This window comes from Lates calcarifer, linkage group LG15 (genome assembly GCF_001640805.2).
Source record: "Lates calcarifer isolate ASB-BC8 linkage group LG15, TLL_Latcal_v3, whole genome shotgun sequence".
NCBI classification, from domain to species: domain Eukaryota; kingdom Metazoa; phylum Chordata; class Actinopteri; family Centropomidae; genus Lates; species Lates calcarifer.
Window position 1 is genome coordinate 1595192 of NC_066847.1, and position 21577 is coordinate 1616768.

At 41.8% G+C, this 21577-nt stretch overlaps 2 protein-coding genes across 2 annotated transcripts; one reads left to right on the forward strand and one right to left on the reverse strand.

Annotated features, from left to right (window-relative positions):
- Positions 1-215: 215 nt before the first annotated feature.
- LOC108884642 (N-acetylglucosamine-1-phosphodiester alpha-N-acetylglucosaminidase) lies at positions 216-6371 on the reverse strand. Its single transcript, XM_051076386.1, has 13 exons — positions 6164-6371; positions 5123-5337; positions 4755-5022; positions 4531-4670; positions 4251-4359; positions 4008-4136; positions 3322-3431; positions 3075-3100; positions 2377-2425; positions 2026-2154; positions 1088-1201; positions 908-989; positions 216-635 (listed from the first exon to the last, which is right to left on the reverse strand). Exons 1-13 carry the CDS (start codon positions 6247-6249, stop codon positions 461-463), a joined length of 1632 nt encoding a protein of 543 aa, XP_050932343.1. The 5' UTR covers positions 6250-6371; the 3' UTR covers positions 216-460.
- Positions 6372-7099: 728 nt separating this feature from the next.
- On the forward strand, positions 7100-21358 carry ndufaf6 (NADH:ubiquinone oxidoreductase complex assembly factor 6). Its single transcript, XM_051076368.1, has 9 exons — positions 7100-7326; positions 8060-8159; positions 8299-8421; positions 8520-8573; positions 9077-9179; positions 9304-9437; positions 16675-16776; positions 18141-18197; positions 21005-21358. Exons 1-9 carry the CDS (start codon positions 7136-7138, stop codon positions 21131-21133), a joined length of 993 nt encoding a protein of 330 aa, XP_050932325.1. The 5' UTR covers positions 7100-7135; the 3' UTR covers positions 21134-21358.
- Positions 21359-21577: the final 219 nt, after the last annotated feature.

A 21577-nucleotide genomic window follows, 5' to 3' on the forward strand; every position in this document is an offset into this window, starting at 1 on the left:
ATGGAGTAAAACAAAATTAAAACAATACAAAAATAATGACAGAAATACGCAGTTTTGAAAGAAATACCGGCGTTTCCAGTGCTTTATGACGCAATGCAGTAACTTGACGCTGTCCAGGTCACATGACTGTCACCAGCTCCTGACCCCGCCACACGTCACCTGCCCTTTACCTGTACTGACATCAATGTGAGTAAACAAAAACAGGAACAGGTGTAATTTCTTTTTATTTTATACACAGTATAAATATAAAGAAAACACACACAATTACCATCAAATAATTATGATAATATGCTGAACATACTGTGTTTACATGAACAGTTATTATTTAAATAGTTATACTGTGCAGCTGGGTGCAGTCAGAAATGTTAGAAATGTTTGTTTCACACACAGAATCACGTCTTCAAACATGAGGAATAAACTCCAGTTTCAGTTTATATCCCTGTAACATCCTCTTCTGGTGTCAGTGAAGTTGAAACAAGCTGACAGGCATCGCCTCTGCGTTGACTTCCCTCTGTGGAACGTGAGTGTAGAAATAACCAGAGAGAATCCATTTCCGACTCACCCGCACGGCGTGAACCACCAGGCGTCCCAGCAGCAGAGAGGCCAGCACGCCGGTGATTATCAGCCACGTCTGTCTGTGGAGAGACGACGGGAGCGCAGATGTCACTTTTTGACGTCTGTCCAAACTGTTTCAACAGTAAACGACTTCTTACAAGGTGTAAGAAACACAAAATCACACAAAACATTACAAAACCTCATCGTTAACATGCGTTTCACTGCATTCACTGATGTATTAGTGTGTTTGTTGTTCACCTGTTAATCAGTGGAAAAAAAAACACACATTTTAAATCAAACTGGATAAAACTAGACTAAGACTAGACCAGTAGCGGTGACCTTTGACACTTACTCTGAAAGATAAGGGTTCTCTCTACAATCTCCTTCCTGTTGTTTCCGTTTCGTAAACATGAGTTGAGCCAAACACCGTCCGGCTGTGGAGGAGAGACGAGGAACGACACTTTTAATAAAACAGGCTGGAACCTCATCAGCAGCTCCAGACGCCAGGTTCAGTGTCTCCTGTGTGCGTTACCTTGGTTGAATCCTCTGTCGGCAGCGCAGCTTCCTGTCACCGGGTCACATGGACACTGGTCTTCACACTGACACTCCTCAGCACAGGACAGACCGTAGAAACCTGGAGGACACGCTGACGGACGGACAAAGGTTTCTTTAAATTCAGTAAATATTATTACAGCAGAACCAAGGCTTGTTTAACCCGAGGCACCAGTTCACACCAATATCATATACATTTTTAGACATATATAGACAGATATTACAGATTCCTATGGAGCAGAGCTGGTTGTGTTTCATTCTTACTTTTGACAGACAATGGGTTTATTTTACTGTAAAACAAAATAAAGTCACGAGTTTATAAAGCTGTTTATTTCAGTGTCTAAACATGGCTGTACCAAAACTAAATCAACACATCTAAAAGCCTTGTGATTGTTCAACGTTTTGTAACTCGGAACATTTTCAAACGTCCATTTAGGAACTGATGAATTAACATAGAGAAGGCTGAAAGAAAGACGTCCTGTCGTCGCATCAAACAACAAACATTACTGAGCAGAAAAAACAAATTTCAACCAGAGACTCTGATCAGGTTTTTGTTCCTCTGATACTTTTATCTTGATCTCAGCTGTAGAATGTGTTGACAACACTAGATCGCACAAAAAAAGTTTCAGCCAACGAGGACAACAGGTCTGACTTTGGTAAAGTGAAGCATCAGGTGCAGCAAACCCAAAATGTAATGTCCCTGTATCAGGACTCAGGGTCTCAGGAGGTTACGAGATGAGGACATTATTGGTAGGCGACTTTGTCTAGGCGACTTTTATGTGACAATTTCTTATTTTTTATTTTTGTTTAAAAACGTCACCTAATTCCACTGGAAATGTCACAAAATGGAAATGAACATTAAAAGGCGTTTTCTGTTTTAAATCAAAAATCTAAGTCTTAATCTCCACCTGGTCTTACCTTCTTCACAGGAGTTGCCGTAGAAACCAGGCGGACACGTGCAGCGTCCGTTGACGTGGTTACAGAGAGCTCCGTTAAAGCACGCGCAGGTGTGTTTGCAGCCGTCGCCGTAGTAACCTGGCGAGCACTCTTTTATTACCCAGGGAGAGAGGAGAGAAACGAGGTGATTTAATTCACGGGAGGTTGAAGAACCTCTGAGGAAACTTCACTGTGCAAACGCACAAAGAGCAGACGGGAAAATTTAACGTAGATGGATTTTTGTTAGAAGCTTCTTCTTGTCTGATATATATTTCCCAGCATGCAAAGAAGCATGAAATGCATGTGTGCACGTGTCTGTGAGTGTATGATTACTTTTGCTGCAGTTCTTTCCTCTCCATCCAGTATCACAGATGCAGCCAGTCTGCAACACAAAGGTGACAGAAGACGTGTTAGAAACAAGCTGCAGCTCTAAAACAAGACTCCTCTGCCTGTATTTTCATCCTATTCTTCTGCGTTTGGGACATTTCTGGACTATTTGTGCTTTAAAGTGTGACTGCTGCTGTGAGACAATCAGAATATAACAGTTTATTTCTCCAATTCACTGCTTTGTTCTTGCTAACGTCGCTACCTCTCGTCATCGCTCGGGTTGGAACTGTTTCAGCTTGAGCTAAAGAGTCCGTCATTATGATCACCGGATTGAAGGGAATATGTTGTATAAGTGATTAGTGTTTCATTTCTCTCCATCCCTTCCAAGATTCTCTACAGGATTGCTGAAGTTTCTGACGTTCAAACCTCTCTTTCCAGCTCAGCTTTTTTGAAGACTGTCAAGACTGTTTGTCAAGGATTCAAGACAATCGCAGCATGTTTAATATTCATCAGGGCGTCTCCGATCGTCCTCAGAGCAGATCAGGGAGGGTAAAACCACTCTGAACACACCTCACACCACAAGAGAATCTGACAAGATAATCTCTACAACCAGCAGATAATCGCCCCAATTATCTTGTTGTGTGTACACAACTGAAATCACCTGTCAGCCTATTAAACACACCCAGGAAGTTCTATAAACCCACCTCCTTCAGCCTGCAAACCCCTTTCCCTCCAAACCAACAAACAGAACAAAGACTTTCAAATCTAATGTTTCCTTTCCCTACAGCAGCTGAATGACCCGAATGTTCATTTCTGTTACATCACCTTCGATTTTGACTTCATGTGCCAAGTAGCTTTTTCATCAAGACAATAAAACAAACTCTTACCACGACATGTATGTGTTGGATCTTTGACATTAAGGACAACTCTGAGCTCCACCTCCACACTTACCGGTGGTGCAGTCGCCGTGTCCGCTGCAGTCTGACGGCTCGCAGCGCCGCTCATGGACGCACAGGATGGTGGAGACGGGACGAGCACAACGCCACCTACTGTCTGATTTACTGGGAACAGAGAGAGCATGGAATAGTATTACTACTCCTTTTCCTACCCCCTGTTTATTTAGAAGAATAAAGTTTTTCAAGCTTATATAACCTCAGTGAAACAAAAACAAAATATTAAATGCAAAGCAATGAAGCAGGAATATAAAGAGTGGAGAGAGGTCCTGGATGCTTCTCGTTGATCCAGAACTGTTTCAAATGCAGTAAAAAGTGAATAAAAAAGTCCCAGATGCTGCTGTCGTGTTGATTTTTATTCAAGTCCCAAAATGAAACAATGCAGCATTGTGTCAGATAAGAGCTGAACAGACCTGAGAAGCTTAGAACAGTCAACTTCTTTTCCATTTCAGTCATGTCACTTGCAAGATAAGAGAGAAACAAGGAGACAATGGAAACTGATGATGCTGAAAATCTCAGCTCTGACAACACGTTGTTGAACAACAGCTGAGTTTCTCTGCTTACTTGGCTTTGTAGGAACTGAACAGACACATTTGTTGAGTGTTTCTTGCAGTGTGAATGCAGGAAACAAAAGCAGATAATTCAAAAATGTCCAGCTGGTTTTATCCAGTTTAATTGGCTCACCACTGGTCAGCTGTGTAGCTGGCCAACGTGCCGTTGACCACAAAGCTGGAGGACCCGCCTCCATCCAGATTGACGGCGTTGATCACCTCGTTCTTCTTCAGGAACTCTGCCACCTCCCAGAGATTCATCCTGTTCAAATATGAAGAAACACACAAGTGCCACGTATGTTATTCTGAGCGACTGGTGTTGCTTCTCATGTAGTAAAATAAGAATAATAATAATACTTTGAGTTGATAATCGTACCCTCTTTCCTTGCTTCGTCCGTCCACATGAAACAGGACCACGTTGCCCCTGGCGTCATGACCCACCACCGTCCTCGCTGACTGCATTTCCACAAACTCACGAAACACCTCTGTCAGGAAATAAAGGAGGTGTTTTAGAGCCAAACTGCAGGTCGACTGCTCTAATACAGGTGTGAAAAAGCAAAGTGAAAATAACTCAAGCATCAGTAACACTGCACTTCAAGCAGCCTTTTTTCTGGTCTGAATAAAAACTGAATGAATGAAAATGTCTGCAGCTTCACCCTGGTCGGTTATCTTGTCGCACTCAGCCTTCAGGCTCTGGTTGATGTAAACCTCGCCGTTCCTCAGCAGCCATACCACCCCACTGACGAGCTGAACAAACGGGTTGAACTCGTCCAAAACATCCTCCCGTGCCAGGTACCTGGAGGGGCAGGTGATGTTTTTATTATGTTGAAAATTCTCTTTTCTTTTATGCAGTTTTCTTTCTAGTCAGCATTCCTCTTACCCAAACACCAGGCTGCCGTCCTTCCTGATGCCGAACTGAGCGTTCTGCACCCCGCCGCTGTCCCTCACCATCCTGCCATCGCTCACCACGTTGCCCAAACATGCATCGGAGGTGACGTTGAAGAAGCCGGCGTTCTGGGCGTACAGACACCCGGCAGCCTTGGCAGTCTCCTCCACCGTCACCCTGTGGCTTTTCTCACAGCCACCTGCCCCACCTGGTTCCAACACCGACAACGTCCTCAGAGGGTCGTGAACCACTGTCATGTGACCTGGGAACCATGATGCGCAAAGACAAGATGACACTTATACACTTGATCCACGTAATCCCAGAGGCTAAAGCACACCATTACTGCTGACTCCATCACTGACCATAGACCCAGCGGGACCTGTCTGGGCTGTCTGACAAGTCTGATACGAAGACAGTGGATTCAGCCACCGGGAGTCCACTGCGGCTACTGGACGGCCATGTTTCATACGTGGTCTTGCCGTTAGCCACGGACAAGCAGTCTCTAACGTGGCGATGAGAGTGTGAGGGGCCATGGTCGTGGGCGTATGGCAGCAGAACGTCATCATCCGCAGAGGCTCTGTGGATCGAAATTTACAGTAAATGTCCAAAGCAACATGAAATGAATGGGCCAGTCCATCAAAATTACACAAAGTGCACAACTCTGTTCCAGTATACAATGGTCTACTGCCATCTTACTTTGACTCGTGTGGAAAGAATTAGGCCAGACTGCAGCCAGAGCAGGCCTGAATCCCTAAAAGCAAATTACATGGGGTTGTCTCTGAGAAGTTAGGACCAGAATCTAAATGCTGTAATTAACAGATCAATTAGGTTGTCTACTGCAGTTCACGAGATGACAAATACACCAAAAAACAGGAATAGATACTAAGTCATTTAAGTGTTTAGCTTACAAATATTATAAAAACTGGCCATCACAAGTGCCATGCCAAAGGTCACATCTTTAATTGTTTTGTCAGTCAGTCCAAAACAAAAGTTTCTTAATAATATAATCCAGAGAAAAGGATCCATTAAATCACTAATGGTAAATACAACTTTTAACCTAAACCTTAAAATAGATAAAAGAATGATCAGAATAGCAAACATTTTGTTTGTAGTTGTTGTTGTAGTTGCTACTTAATCCATACACATTTCACTTTAATATTAACATTTAAAATTAAATAAAAGAGTTTAAGGTATATTACTAATGAGTTCTGGTCCGTGGGGCTTAGGGTTAACCATAAACAAGGCCATTAAATGGTGCCAACGGCTAACAAATTAGCATAAATATAATCATAAAGTCAGCTTTCGGTTTTAACTAGCTATTACTATTAGCACAAATTAATTTTAGATTGCTATTTTCACGCAAACTCACACCCGTGTCTTAATTAAACTAGCTAACGTCTCACCTTGCCCCTGTGCTTTCCGACAGCCAAACCCGGAGACACAGCAGCACGAGCCCCACGAGTGGAGGCGCCACTGAGCCCGTTGTCATGGTTACCGGGGTTCGGGTCCCCTCTGCCCGGGTTCGAAGCGGACTGACGTGATGTGTCCGCGTGTGGGTCTCAGACAGATACGTTGTACATTTGTGTCGACGTCAGACTGCCTGTCGGTTCTTTATGTTCTTGCTGCTCCGGATTCTCCACATTCCACAGCGCTGTCGGACGATACACCCAAATTATTCCTGTCTACCTGCAGTGACATTTTATTAATAGAATAGTAACTAAACAAGTTATGACCTCTTATAAGAAACAAATAGTCAGCTTATAACAGAGATGTGATAAAACTAAAATCAAAGTTAATGAAATCTGGACACTTTACAAGCTAGTTACAAGCTGAAGATACTTTCGGCTAAATAACACTTCAAATCTTTGGACCCTATTGTCTTAAATATAATGCTAAACAAAACTTAAATATAAAATATTGTGCACAAATGGGTCTGTAAGCCTCATTTTAAAAATGGGTTAAAGTTTAAACAGTTTGAAAAGATTGTGTAACTTTATATAATGCAGTTATAAGTGAGATGTAAACAATTTAAAACGTAGAGAAACGACCTATTAAAAAGCAGACCTGGCATCTATCTTTTTAATGTTGTTTTGTTTCTTGTCTTTTTTCAGTGACACTTTCACAATCATAATTTGCAATTTTCTGCTACAAGGTGTAGTTTTTAAAGTTTAAAAAGACATGTCAGTGAGCAAAATGCTCAAATAACATAAGTGAAATAAATAAACGTGACTCCATAAAGTATACCGTGTTTGTCTCTATTACAAGACACAAAAAAGTAATTTCCATCCAACTGAAGCGGACTTTAAATTCCGCGGTTGTCGGTTGGCCGGGGGAATGTTTATAATGTGACACAAGGTTGAAAGTTGAAGGGGAACATGGCAGCTGGCATCAGTATTAAACAAGGGTTGCTAAGCAGTAAAATCTCGCTTCATCACGCTCTTCACAGGAAAATATCACCCAACAGTGTGTGTATACAGAGAGCGGCTGAGATACAGAGTGTGAGAGCGGCGACCAGCGCGACTGTCGATTCACAAGACAATGAAAAGTACTGTCTGGAGCTGGTCAGGTGGGTCTGACTGTCACTCAATGCTAACAACACAAGCTAGCTAAAGTTCAGTCCATTTACATTCACAGAGCCGTTATAACAGCGTTATTAACAGCCGGTACATCCAGTCCTAGATCTACAGCGATATAGCAATCATATAAAAGGATAACCAACACGTGTAGTTACAAAACGTGAAAAAGTTTTGTAAGCCAGACTCCATTTAAAAATTCCGCTGTAGATATAGATAACGTAAAAATTCAAGACACTGTAGAAGATATTTTGAAAGCTTTGTACACTGTCTAAATATGTTGTGTTTACTGTTCAATTCGGCTCAATTCAACTCGCAAAAAAGCACATACTTTAATGTAATTTTTGCTTTTAAAAATGTGAAATGAGCCTACTCCTTGTCAGGATTCAGTGGGAGAACAACGAAGTGAAGTCACAGAAAATCTTCATTATGAAATTTGTTTACAGCTATTGAAATCTGTTGTTGAGTTTGTGCACTATAAGATTATTATATGTGTAAACCCATATACTGCGTAAGATATAAGGCATTTTGTAGCTGTTCTGTATTGTTTTCTTTTCCTACAAAATATCTGTTGCACCATTGTGTGTCTGTAAATTATTTTACAGTGCACAGTCCTGAGCCTTTAAACTCACATAAAATCAAAATAAACTAAATTAAAAAGGGGATAAATGTTGTCAAAGACACTCTTAACTCTCCCCCTCCCTCCCTGCCTCTCCACCTCCCCAGGTCCAGAGACTATGACGGCTTCGTGTCCTCCCTCCTCCTCCCAGAGGAGGCACGGCGCTCCTCTTTGGCTCTGAGAGCCTTTAATGTGGAGCTGGCACAGGCAGGTATTCCTGGATGGAGAATAACAACTGTTAACTGCTTTTACATTTTACAGCCACTGATATTATGATTGAAACTGTACAACACACTGAACTGTCTCATTTCTGATCCCAACCTTCTCATGTTTGTTTCTCCACAAGGTGAAGGACTCAGTTTCCCAGAAGACCATTGGTCTGATGCGGATGCAGTTCTGGAAGACAGCCGTAGAGGAAATCTACAGAGATGATCCTCCGAACCAGCCGGTCGCCGCCGAGCTGTGGAGGGTAAATATCAACATTTAACCTGAGAGAGAGTTTTATCTCTGTGTCAAACTTTTAAGATGAGATGATGAATAACAGTCTGAACAATGTTTTGCAGGCAGGTGAGGAAACATTACCTGACGAAGAGATGGCTGCTGAAGATCATAACAGAAAGAGTAAGACACAGAGTCATGCTGGAATTTGTGATTTAAGGTTTTTTCACATTCAGCATAAAGAACGTGAAAGTGCGAGATACTTGATCACAAATACAGAGAAGCTGAAGCTCCACCGGGCCGACAGTTTGAGGTCCTGCTGAGGAAGACCAACCACCAGGATCCTTTGATCCAGATCAGCCTGTGTGATTGTGATACCTTTATTCAGGGTTCAAAAGCTCAGAAAAATCCTTTCGTTACGCTAGTATTCGCATTCTGTGTGAAAGTACTCATAAGAAAAACAACAATTTGAAAAAATAAATTGACATACAAACTAATCATGTGAAAAAAGACAACTTTACACACCTAATAGGAAGGAAAACAAACCTCCTCTGGCCTCAAAAATATACAAATAAAACTGTGAAACAGGAAACTGACTGAACTGCACACACTTCACAGAGGAAAATGCTTCAATTTAAGACGTTATAAGTGAAATAATTACAGTGAATCTGTGTGTGTTTCATTAGGAGAAGGACCTGGATGACAGAGCGTACAGGAACCTTCAGGAGCTGGAGGCGTACTCAGAGAACACACAGTCCTCCTTAATATACCTGCTGCTGGAGTGTTTAGGTAAGAACATCCTCTCCACTGATTAAAATATATTCTGCAGGTTGGTATTAAAGTCAGGATTTGATTATTTTCAGCCCAGGAGTGTTGAGGAATGGGAAGGTCAACTCAGACTTTTTCTTTTCAGGTTTGAAAAACGTCCACGCCGACCACGCCGCGAGTCACATCGGTAAAGCTCAGGGAATCGTCACGTGTCTGAGAGCGACTCCTTATCACAGCAGGAGACGGAAAGTCTACCTGCCCATGGACATCTGCATGCTGGTGAGTCGATGATATCAGAAATGACCTCCCCTGAAATGTTCCGTTTCCTCAGTTCCATCAGGAACAAACTCAAGAATCAGACCAAGCAAACCTTCAATACTTGACATTTTCTTTAAGTATTTGTTGCCACAGACACATTTCAGGAGATATTGAAAAGGTGCTGCAGTTCAATACCGAGCGTCGGACGCTTCGCTGCATGAAACAGAGGAGTTCTGTGAAAGTGAAAATCACTGAAACGATTGATTTTGTTTTTGTCTCTTTCTGTCTCTGTGGACTGATGGTTCTATAAAAACACAGCATGAACTCTGAGCTCAAAAATATATCTAGATAATCCAGGCACAGATAGAACAGAGTAAACACCTGACACCTTACAAAACTAACAACAAAAAATAAACATTTTCATTTACATCTGAGATAAGTTTTCTGTCTGTTTTTGGGTGGAAATGATTGATAGGGAAATATCATCCTTTTTGAAATGTTCTTTGTGTCTGTGGCAGCTGTCACAGCCAAAAACAAAAACCACCACCGCCACCAAAAACAACACATAAGACACTCCAGTGTTCCACAACAACATCGCCATCAATCAGGAACAGTGCAGGTGACACACTCTCACGTCTTCAAGATCTGTTTAACAGAGCTGTACAAAGGATCTAGGAACAACTCGTATTCACCAGAAAGAGGCCGTGATAAATGTTCGAGACTCACAAAGCAGAGACACTGAAAAACTCCAAGCAGTAAAGCAGAAAGTTAACATACTCTCCACACATGAACGATTAGAGAACCATGATACAGTATAGAGCTCGGGATTGTGGAGCGTTAGACTGGAGGAAGATGGAGACAAACTTTGCTTTTGGATTTGAAAGTTAAACTGTGGAGTCGTCAGAGTGTTAAAACGCCAAAACCAAAATGGAAGACTGTTTTTTTCTGCAGCACCTAAGAGCCCAGGTCTCCGAGCTAGGATTGAAGTAGTTGATTCTTTTGTTTTGGACAAACCAAACGATGAAATGCGACAGTGTGATCCCGACTGGGTCCCGTCTTTACAGCTCGGACCGTTCGCTAAGGAGAACAAAGAGGCTACAACTCCAATTCCAGGGTAAAAGATGTAAAGATATTAAAGTGCAAGATCAAAGAAAGCGTCAGTGAGATGTGAAATTATAAACTGTTACTAGAGAAACTAAACAGAAGACTGTTATTTAGAGAAAATAGAGATAATTGGAGTTGAACCCCATAAACGCAGGAAATGGTCTCTTGATTTTGAGGAGCTACTGATGCTCACTTTTTCATCCATCGTCTTTTTATATACAGTCTATGTATTGTACATGCAAATGGATAAAATTAGCCTTCATGCTAGCTGAAGCAGCAAATACGACCACATTACCACTGAGTTTAGTTTCTCTGTACGCTTCTTTAGCATTTGTAATCGTCTGTCTCGTGTTTTGTTTCTGCGTGAACAAGATATTTATATTTACAGTTTTCTTAGTATTTAGCTGAAGCAAACTAGCAACCACACAAATTAACACCAACACATTTAACACTGAAAACAGATGTATCCTTTAACCTAAAGAGAGAGGATGACTCAGACTTGACACATCTCTCCAACCCTTAACTCGGCCTAATTAGTCAAACCAGGTCCTGACTCAGCTGATTTAAAGTCTGAATTCTGCTTCCAAATAACAACATAAGGCAGTCACACACACACACACACACACACACACACACACACACTCCCCACGTTTGTCTGACTCATGGCTCGGCTTTGACATCATGTCAGATGATATTCTCGTCGAAGCGGCAATGAAATCGTCATCCAGAGCAGAGGCGACAACAAAACCAGTGAGGGATCGTTACACAACAACCATATGGCAAACAAAAAAAAAAGAAGAAGAAGAAGAAGAAGCAGAGAGCATCAGATTTAAACCCCATCCTGCTTCAGATACATGCACGCCGCTGCAGATAAACAAATAACGCTGCAAACTATTTGCAACCTTTGTCTGGGCCATCTGTCCCACATAGAGAACAACAAACTGCTGCTGCTGGAGGATCTGACGGAGGCGGGGGTGGGTGTATATATACGATGCAGGCTCTGTCCTTAAAACCTTCAGCTGGAGAGATGACGCTCATGACCCGAGGCCCGACTCCTGAGCACTCTCACCTCACGTCACCTCCACCCTGCCGCCTGAAGAGGGGGCTGGTGGAGTGCTGAAATCCCCCCCTGCACTCCTCCACCACATATGAACAGTCTATGAATTTTAAAAAAAACTTGGATTCAGCCGTGCAGGATGCAGCAGACAAAAAAACAGATGGAGCTAATTTCCCTGTGATACTTGACTGATCATGCATGATGCAGAATCACAAAGGGGAATACATGTGTTTAAGCTGAGGAGGAAGAAGGACGAGATAAGCTGACTGGTTTTAAACTGACTGTGTTTGTGGTGTGTTTAAAAACATTCCAACAATCAAGCAAATCACATTCAACTCCTCATTTTCTGGAGTGGCCATTGTCGTCTTCACAATAGCCAAAATCAGATCTGAGAGTTTTGGATGCTGCGCTGAGTTCTTGATTAAAGATTTGTTGAATGCCGGCTTCAGGTTTTCGACAGGTTGATGGGGGTGGATGGTCGGTGTGTGGGTGGACATCCCTTTATGTCCATTTCAGCCGTCTGTCCTGCGTTTTTCTCGCCCAAATACTGATTCCAAAATGAGTGTAAAGATCATATAACAAAATCTTGGTAAATAGAGGAAAAACTAAGCTTTTCTAAAACGACTTCTCGTTTGCGAGCTGCTCACCTCTAACTGTCCCTGATGAATCATTTTAAATGTGCAGCAGGTTGGGAGTTACTGCTGATTAACAGGTAGTATTCATGACAGTCACTCCTCAGAGGTTCGCCAACTGAAAAGAGGATGAAGAAGGACATGATATTTGATTTTAGGAAATCTGTACCCGTCGTCAAACCCATAGTTATCAAGGGAGCTGAGGTTGAGTTCAGTGGAGAAGTATTTACATTGAGAAAAATGTAATGTGTGATTCTGTTCTTTTAACTTTTATTGAATCTGTTTTGTCCACTTCTACTGTGGTTTGGGAACCCAAATCTGTGAATCTCTCCTCGTGGGATAATAAAATTGGACTTGACTCGACTTGACAGAGCAGGGTGAGGAATGAGACACAGTAAGATGTTGTTTCGAAAGGATAATTTTTTTTAATGTTGTGTGGGCAAAATGTTCAAACTCTCTTCAGGACTTTGAGGGTTCTGTCTTGTTTGCAAATGTGAGAGAGCTTTGATAATTAAAGAGATAGTTTGACATTTTTCAACTATCTTGTTGAGAGTTAAACGAGAAGACAAGAGACAGTTAGCGTAGCTTAGCATAAAGACTAGGAACAGGGGGAAACTGCTAGCATAGGTCTGTGTGGCTACCAGGACCTTCAAAGCTCCTTCTGTTGGTTAACCACCCGTAAAACCACAACTTCTACATTTCTGTTCATATGTGGATATAACAAAATTTTGACATCAGATCTTCACATCTAATTCTTTGCAAGAAGGCAAACGACCATATTTCCTAAAATGTTGAACTGTCCCTTTTAAACGTTGTAGTTGCAGCCTCAGTCAAGAAAAATGTGTCAGGTAAAGAAATGTCATTATTTTCACAGTGAAAGACTCAGCTCCTGTCTGCAGAGTTTTCCTTACACTTCTCTCTACATGTTCTACGAATTAGGATGTTTTCTTCTGTTTCAGTTATAGACAACAGAAATGGCACGAGCCTCGGGCAAGAACCAGTCAGTGTCAGTTTCTACCCAAAGACACCGACGCTGTCAGAGTGGAGTTATGGTTCAGTTATTAATTCTGTGAATTATCAAGAACATCAGCAGGATAAGAGCCGGGGCTTTGAGTTATCTCTTCTCTTTGAGTTCTCTATGTGTTCCGATAAACGAGGAAGTACTCCCTTTAACAGCTGTGGTTATTAGCCCATGTTGAAAAATGTTCCAAACCAGTGAGCATGACTGAAAATTCAATTTACAGGATTTTGTGCTTAAATCTGATCAAGTATGTTGGTTTGTCTGGTGTTTAACTCACTGGATTAGCCCCAAACTGATTTTTAAATCCTCTTATTTTAATATCAACAGATTCTTAATTGAATTTAATTGAACTGAAGGATAGAAGAGACTATTTAATCCATATTTCTCACCTCTTGTTTCTTCTGCCTGACAGAGATATCAGTTTGAAAACACTTAACGATCAGTTGAAAATGAGCAAATGAGGTTCAAGGTTTTCAGTTAATTGAAAATCACAGCAAAGCAGGAAGGACTTGTTTTCAGACTAAGGGTACAGGATGGTCACTAACCAAGTAGTATATCCCATCATGAATTGTGTTGGGACATACCTTGAACTCTAGACGGTGAGAACAGGGCCGTGAATGATTCCGTGATTTCGAACACAGCCTGAGAATGACAGATTCCTCTCTCCTGGTGTGGTGCTTTCCTGTTCTGGCAAACTCTGTCTTCCAGAGGTTGCCGTGGCTCAGGAGGTAGAGTGGGTCACCTTTTAAATGCAGGGTTGGCAGTTCAATCCCCAGCTCTTCCTGTCTACATGGTAAAGTATTCGTGAGCAAGACCACCAATGAGAGGGGAATCATAAAGTGCTTTGTCCCTGAAGGCTGCATTTATCAGGAAATGAGGTGGAAGAAAGATCTCCACCTGGAGGTTATGCTTTGTGTATGATGCAGAAAGCCCTAAGCCACCAGGGTACCCGGGTCCTGGCAGACTTAACCTGGTGACGTATGATGATGAATGTCAGAGCACCTGAATCTGTTGTTCCACACATTGGTTGGTAATTTCGCCCATCAACTCCAAAAAAACGCAGTAATTTCATCAATTTCGTCCACGCAGGTCGGCTGCTCCTCTGTCTGTATGACCTGTCTGATGTGTTCATCAAATTTGGATGCTTTTTTTTTGCTATCTAAGTGAATTCAGACAGTAAATGTAGGGAGAGAGGGAGGGTAGGACATGTAACAGATGTCCCCTGCCCGGGAGTCGAACCATGGATGTTTCAGTTATGTGGTACATGTAGGGAGGTTCGTGGTGTTTGAGTCTGTTGTGGGGACTGTAACCAAACCACGTCCATGCTACAGAGGTAGCCCCCTCGTTTACGAATGAGGTCCTCGGTCTGTCTCGGCTGGTCCTTCTCCTGTTCGAAGCAACCCAGTTCTGTCTCACCTTCAGTCACCTTGTTGGTATAAACATTTCTGCCTGCAGCCATGTGGTGGAGTGTAAGATCGCAAACTGTCATCCAAATGATGAAAAACGCTGCCATGAACGGAGTATTTTGCAACACCAATATATATCGTCATATCACACAAGCCTAGGTCCATGCTTTGTACTCTGCTCAGTATTTCTTTACTTATTTACTAATCTTTTGGTGGACTGAAGGCAAATCATGATGATCATGATCATAGGCAGGTGGTTTAGAGGTTGATCAAATGTGATTTTCTGTATAAGTTTGGTATTTCATAGGTAGGTCAGTAATGTTGTTCACAGGAAGGTTATGAGGTGCACAAATGACCTTGTTGGTTAGTTCGACAGTCAATTGCTTGGGACAAAATTGCGAAAGCAGTGATACTTGTGGCAGCGCTCATTCACATCCCATCTCCTCGTCTAAGAAAAATTCCCCCTCTTCAATGCTCTTTCCATTCGCTGTCATTTCCAAGCCTAATCGACCCTCAGACAATTTCCCCAAGTTCTTAGAGAAATGGGAAAGACTGTTCTTGGAGAAATTGGTCTGTTATTTTAGAGAAGGAGACGAGGTCAGATCACTTCGCCTGAGAGCCTCAGTTTAGCCGTCACAGTCTGCAGGTCTGAGGTGTCGAGGGGGGAAATATGTGAAGGAAGTAATTCAATTCCATGTGTTGAAAGGTTTTAGAGTTACACAGAAGTTATTGTCATTCATTCTGCTCATCATCCTTAAGATGATGTTGGAATATTAAGTCAAGTGACCCTCCTGTATGAATAATAATGTGTCATTAAAGCTCATACTCTCACAGAAAAATACCCACATTTTCTGAAAAGAGCAGCTCATTTTCACCTGGGTTTACATTAAAAAGTAATGGATCATCAAGTTTCATTTAATGCTGTAGACCTGCAATTCACTTCAATGTTAGTTTAAATCTTATTCTCGCATAATTACACTGGAAAATTCATGTAAATACAAATCACAAAACTTGAGCGTTTCACCCAATCATTGATTGATTTGTAACCACTCCCAACAGTGACTAGATTCTCAGGGTGTTAAGCTACTCCTTAAATATTATGCTTTTTACTCACAGTTGTTAAAGCAAAACTGAAATCTAATTGATCCATCTATCTTCCAACCTTCACCTGCGGTCATGAGATTCAGGTAGTGACCGAAAGAACAAGATTGCGGATAGAAGCGGACGAAATGAGTTTCCTTTGAAGGGTGTCTGGCTCAGCTTAGAGATAGGTGAGGATTTTGAAGTAGAGCTGCTACTTCTTCACGTCAAAAAGAGCCAGTTGAGGTGGTTCGGCAGTCTGGTTAGGATTCCAACTAGGAGGAGACCTCGGTGTAGATCCAGAACTCACTGAAGTGATATATCTCATCTGGGATCTGGGGGAGAGGGATGTCTGAAATACTCTGTTCAGCCTGTTGCCACCACGACCTGACCCCAGATAAGCGGGGCCATCATCACCATGTGATTCCCGTTCCTAATGGATGGACAGCAAAGAGCAGAAATCCAACTATAGAAAGCTAAACTTTATAAAGAGAAAACCACTTGAAGAGGAAACGTTTTGTGCCAAAGGCGATCAGTCTACAGAGTTAACAGTATATTTTATCTTTTGTGGTTAGCGAGATAAAATGTTCAGTATTTGAAATAATGGAAAATATGCAGGTTAAACAAAGGAAGGTGGAAGTCTCAGCAGTGGAGATATTCCTTTATAGTTCAGATGACCAGAGTCTAAAACTGAAACCCTCTGCAGTCTGGTGCAGTGGGGGCTGTTTGTTCATAAGTGCAGAGGTGGTGTACCCCCCCCCCGGCATAACTTCACACTCCTCTGCCGGTGCAGCAGAAGGCGACCTGGAGCAGTTTAAAATGTCTTCTTTCAACAGATGAAAAGAAAAGCCTCAGCTCTCATGTTAAATGGAGCTAAAATGGATCCAGCTGAAGTGGCGAGATAAGCTTTGTTGTTTAACAGACATAATTACATTTTTATGTCTGTGTGTCCCCGCAGCATGGAGCCTCTCAGGAGGACTTCATCCGCGGCAGCCGGGAGCCGAACGTCCGGGACGTCGTGTACGACATCGCCAGTCAGGCCCACGTACATCTACAACACGTACGTATATACACAAAAACCAAAAGCACAGGTGTTAACGTGCTGCTGTTACAGCGTCCACTCCTGCAGGGATTTACATTTACCTTAAGAGAGGTACAGTACATCAAAGAGAAGAAGTGTTTCCACCTGAAACAAGGCTGCAGGTACCATAAGTGCACTCAGGAGAAACAAGTCCTTGAGTGGTTTTTGAACACAGAGGGATTCAGCTGAATGAATCTATTTTCCTCAATTGAGACAAAGTCCAGTTCATCCCAAAGGTGTCTGATGGGGTCGATGTTGGACCTCTCCACTCCAAGCTTGGAAAACCACTTCTTTACAGAGCTGTTTGGTTAGCAGCAGTTAGCAGCACTTGATTCCAATATCTCTGTTAATGGAAAAGTCCTGGAAAATGGTTGTCAGAAAGTTGCCCTGCAAACTTTACAGCTCCGTCACATAAACTAACCAACAAAGTTCACATCAGCGTCAGTTATGTTTTGTAACACTCTTGAAACACCTTTTAAGCCACTTAGCCTGAGCACAAACAGCGGGAACAAAATGGAGCGCTATTTTTTAATTCAGACCAACGTCAGTGCTTTGACATGCAGCAATTTACAACTTGTACATACACAGTATAGACACACAGAACAGTAATGTGGGTCTGAAAAGTTAGGAATTCTAACAGGTTTGTAGAGTTATTAGCTGCCACTTACAGACCTCATTGATTTTTATATTTGTGGAAGCTTTTTTCATTAAGCTGCTGCCCAAACATTCGTCAGCATTTACGTTTTATTTGAACCTTGTTTATGGCAATTAAGAATGTTCCTGACAGTTAAAGCAGAATATAGAGAAGGATTTACTCCTTCCTGCATGTATTTAATGTGTTTACTGTTTACTCTCCTCTTCAATTAGAAAAGTGCTTCATTAATTAACTTAAACAGAACAAGACAGAGGCTTCATACAGGAGTTCTGTCAGTCATTAGAACATCTGCTGGCTTCTGGACGCATGTTTACAAGAAAAAATACACATATATGAGATTATGTTGGTGTCTCAGTGATCTGTTGATGCTTTTTCTTCACTTTAAAAAGGTGGAAATGCTTCTGTGAAGTCACATAAATACATAAATATGAAAGCATTGAAGTGGTGGAAGAAGTAGCACAAACAAACTAACAGATGGAGGCAGTGGTATTCCAGCAGCTCCTGTATTCTGCTCAGTGAAATTTGTGTTTTTGTCAATGGAGTTTGGTACTGATATGTACTGATGTTTCTGGTTAAACAAAAAGGTTCTTCCAGTGAAATACTCATGTGCTCAATCATGTTAAACGAGCCCCAGGTTCAAAAAGTCCTTTACAAGTTGATTTTGTTTGTTTGTTCCTTTCTCTTTCAGGCGCGATCATTTAGCCACAATGTTCCAGCAGCTGCCACTCCGGCCTTCCTTCAGACAGTAAGTCGTCAGATAAGATGAAGGAAGACATTTTCTCTGTGTGGCTTCTGGAAGGTTTGATATAAAATGCTGAGACCTGTTTTGGAAAAAGTAATCTACCTTAAAAAAATCATTAGTAAATATTTAAAAAACACAGACTGACCTTTAAAAATAAAAATCTAGTGTCTTATGATGTCTCCAAAGGACAAATTTCCACCGAGGCGAAGCAATTCTCCATCTTTCTGTTGCACCCAAACACATTATCCTCATCACTCTCATCACAAGTTAAATTGATTTCTCAAATATCAATTTAGGCTTGAAAATCAAGGCTGTGTTTTAGATTTATAGCTGCGGCTGAAAAAGACACACATATAGTTATTGTGTGTGTGTTTTTTTTAAGGTGTTCTGCTGCTGTAAACAAGAATATAATGCTCTTGGTGTCAATGACTCATTGTTATTCTCTTTGGTTATAAAAATCAGGGTAAGGGTTTGCAGACGTGCATGTTAACTAGAAATTAATTCACATCAAGTTTCTTTTAAAGCAGCAGGAGGTCAGTGTCTCTGACAGCAAAAATACGCCAAGAGAAACAGATTAGTCTTTGCAGTGGTGATGTAAGTCAGAGGCAATTATTAAACACAGTGATGAGACTCTGCTCAAAGGCAAGAAAACATTTGAAATTAGTCTCTGTGTCTAGTTTTACTTGTAATTTACAAAGAAATGTACAAACACTCGTGTGTTTAGCAGCTGCAGATTCTCCACAGTGGGAGCAGCAGTTTAGAGCTGAAATATCAATGTCGCCCCCTACAGGTGAAGAAATATTAATGCTGATACTTGTGCCACCTGCAGGCAAAGAGTGGTAACAACTACAGTTTTTCTTTTGGTTTTACATTCAAAGGAACTCATTTTTTAAATTAAAAATAAATTAAGTGTGAAACATTGACATCATACACTCACGAATCAGAGACAAATAGATTTATAGAGAGCTCCAGAAATGAGTCCTAAAACCAGGAAGTCAGTTAGCATGTTAGCACTTCCTGTTGTCAGTGTGTTTCTGGTTAAATGTCTGAAATAAGGTCTGTGGTTTTAACACAAGCTCCAGACATTTTCAGGTTTTATTCTCCTGACATAAAATGGGTCAGTAAATCCCCCACTCCTGATGTTTGAAGCTTTTACGTGTCTTAAAAAAGGCGGTTGCTAACGAGTGTCTAAATGAGACTACAGAGGTTGTCGGGGACGTTAACATGAAAACCCATCTACTCACCAGTCCACCTTTACAGCCTCGTTGTGTTTCTACTCACGCTCTTTCAAACTCTCACTAACTTTCTAAGAAGAAAGGCTTTTGTAGAAGAGCTCAGAGCTAAATGAAATGACCAGTTGGAAGCTTAGTGGTGGAGACGTTGACGTCATGTGACCGTGGTGTAGTTGGTTTATAGCCTAACATTAGCTTTACTTCTGATGATTAGCTTCAAACATCAGAACAGTGGTGTTCATCTGTGAAGATGATCTGATCAACTAAACCTGAAGGATCAGAAACTTTAGCTGCTCACAGTTTATTTCAGCTCATACACCAGATATGTGCTCAGTGTCTCAGATTTCCTAAAACGCGTGGACTGGTTTAAACTGACTTTGTCTCCTCACATATTCAGAAGTTGTTTTCTGCTGCAAGAAAACACTGATCATTGATTGCAGTTTACAGTGAGAGAGTTTCCTCCTGTGATGAGAGGAAAAACTAAATGTCATGCAGCTCTGACCTGCTATAAATACAGTATGGACCTGTGTTTCTCCTGCAGTCTGCAAACTGTAAAAGCCACTCTGCCCTCTTGAAAGGAAGAATTATGATTTTCACGCTGCGGTGGTCTGCAGTGCAGCAGAGCTTATTTGTGTGTGTGATTGTGTGTGTGTGATGCTCTTCCAGCTCAGTGTGTTCGTCCACGTGAGAAAGCCGACACAACCACCCGGGCTTTCTCCCCGCGCTGAAAATTTAATTTGGATGAATCGCAGGTTTGGATGAGTGTCGTGTGAAACAGCAGGCAACACAGAGCAGAGCTGGTGAAGCCTGAGGGACATGAAACACAACGACCGGCCCTCTGAGCTCTTTGATTTGAATACATGAAGCTTTATTTAAACCCCGCTCAGCCAGGTAGAGCTGTAGGAGATGATGAAACTATATCCCAGTTTTTTATGAGCCTGTAGATTATAGATTTCTTTATAGTTCACCCAGATTTGAAAAACTAAAAAAATACAGGTATCTACTGAAGCTCTGATGTGATTGAGGTGCAATTTTGTTCTTTATGCTGTGAAGAAAAAACTGAAAATTACATTCTAGAGAGAAAATCTAGTGTTGTCCCAGACTAGATTTAAACAGGTCTGGTGCTGTGTTCACTGAATATTTCCCTCAGGAGGAGGTGGAGGACCAAAAACGGAGCTAAAAGAGAGGGAATACTGGACTTAGATCCATCAGGTGGACACAAACACCACTCTGAATCAAATTAAATAGCCTGATTATAATGTCAGTGTTGTGTTTACAGCTTATTTACACTGCTCAGAAATGACAGGGGGAAAAAAAAATCCATATTAAAACTCTGAGAAATGTTAAATTAACTGCTCCTACAGCAGCCTCTGTGTCGTCTGAAGCTGATGTCTGCAGGACAAGACGTTATTCACCACAAACAAAACAAAAACTAACCCCCACTGACGTGAAGAATAACATGACAGGAAGTGGCAGCACAGTTTAATTATCGAGCTAGAAGGAATGAAAAAGTGTCCTGTTTATTCTGGGACTTTGTTGGAGCTCTCTCAATCCAACTCTTCTTCTGTGGTGCTGCAGGTGGTGTTGGAGGACTACCTGCAGAGAGTGAGGAAGGCCGATTTCGATGTTTTCCACCCCAGTCTGCAGAACAGAAACCCCCTCATCCCCATCCAGCTGTACTTCCGCTCCTGGAAGAAGACCTACTGATGCCAGTCCTCCATCCTCCCTCACCTCACCCACCTCCTCCCCCCTTATCCAGTGATTCCAGTTTGAATGACACCTCCGACACCTGCAGGACTGGAGTCCAGAGGCGACGTCACCTCTCTGGGGGATTCAGCCTGGAGAACACAGTCTATAAAGGAATCCAGACTTGTTTGAACCTCAACACTGCCACTGACGTCTGTTTCTTTATTAAAACACCACAGACACCGACCGACTGTTGTTTCTCAACCTCTGGTTCGCTCCCCAGCTTTGGTCTTCATAATAATAAGACAGGGTACATGTAGAGCTCTTTGGAAACGAGTTGATCACCAGAATCCAAGTATTTAATTTTTACTTTTGAAGCTGTTGTCTTAAAGAATAATCCTGGTTTATTACAACTTCAGTCTTATTTCATAGTTTTATCTGTATTGTAAACTGTAACTGTAACAT

Bases quoted from the DNA above. Each gene is read 5' to 3' on its own strand.
- LOC108884642 (XM_051076386.1), bottom strand. From the start codon at position 6,249: ATGACAACGGGCTCAGTGGCGCCTCCACTCGTGGGGCTCGTGCTGCTG. The intron at 5,023-5,122 runs GTCAGTGATGGA...CATGGTTCCCAG, and splicing joins CAGGTCCCGCTGGGTCTATG to GTCACATGACAGTGGTTCAC. The intron at 3,101-3,321 runs GTAAGTGTGGAG...GTTGGTTTGGAG, and splicing joins ACACGGCGACTGCACCACCG to GGAAAGGGGTTTGCAGGCTG.
- ndufaf6 (XM_051076368.1), top strand. From the start codon at position 7,136: ATGGCAGCTGGCATCAGTATTAAACAAGGGTTGCTAAGCAGTAAAATC. The intron at 8,574-9,076 runs GTAAGACACAGA...GTGTTTCATTAG, and splicing joins TGAAGATCATAACAGAAAGA to GAGAAGGACCTGGATGACAG. The intron at 9,180-9,303 runs GTAAGAACATCC...TTTTCTTTTCAG, and splicing joins CCTGCTGCTGGAGTGTTTAG to GTTTGAAAAACGTCCACGCC.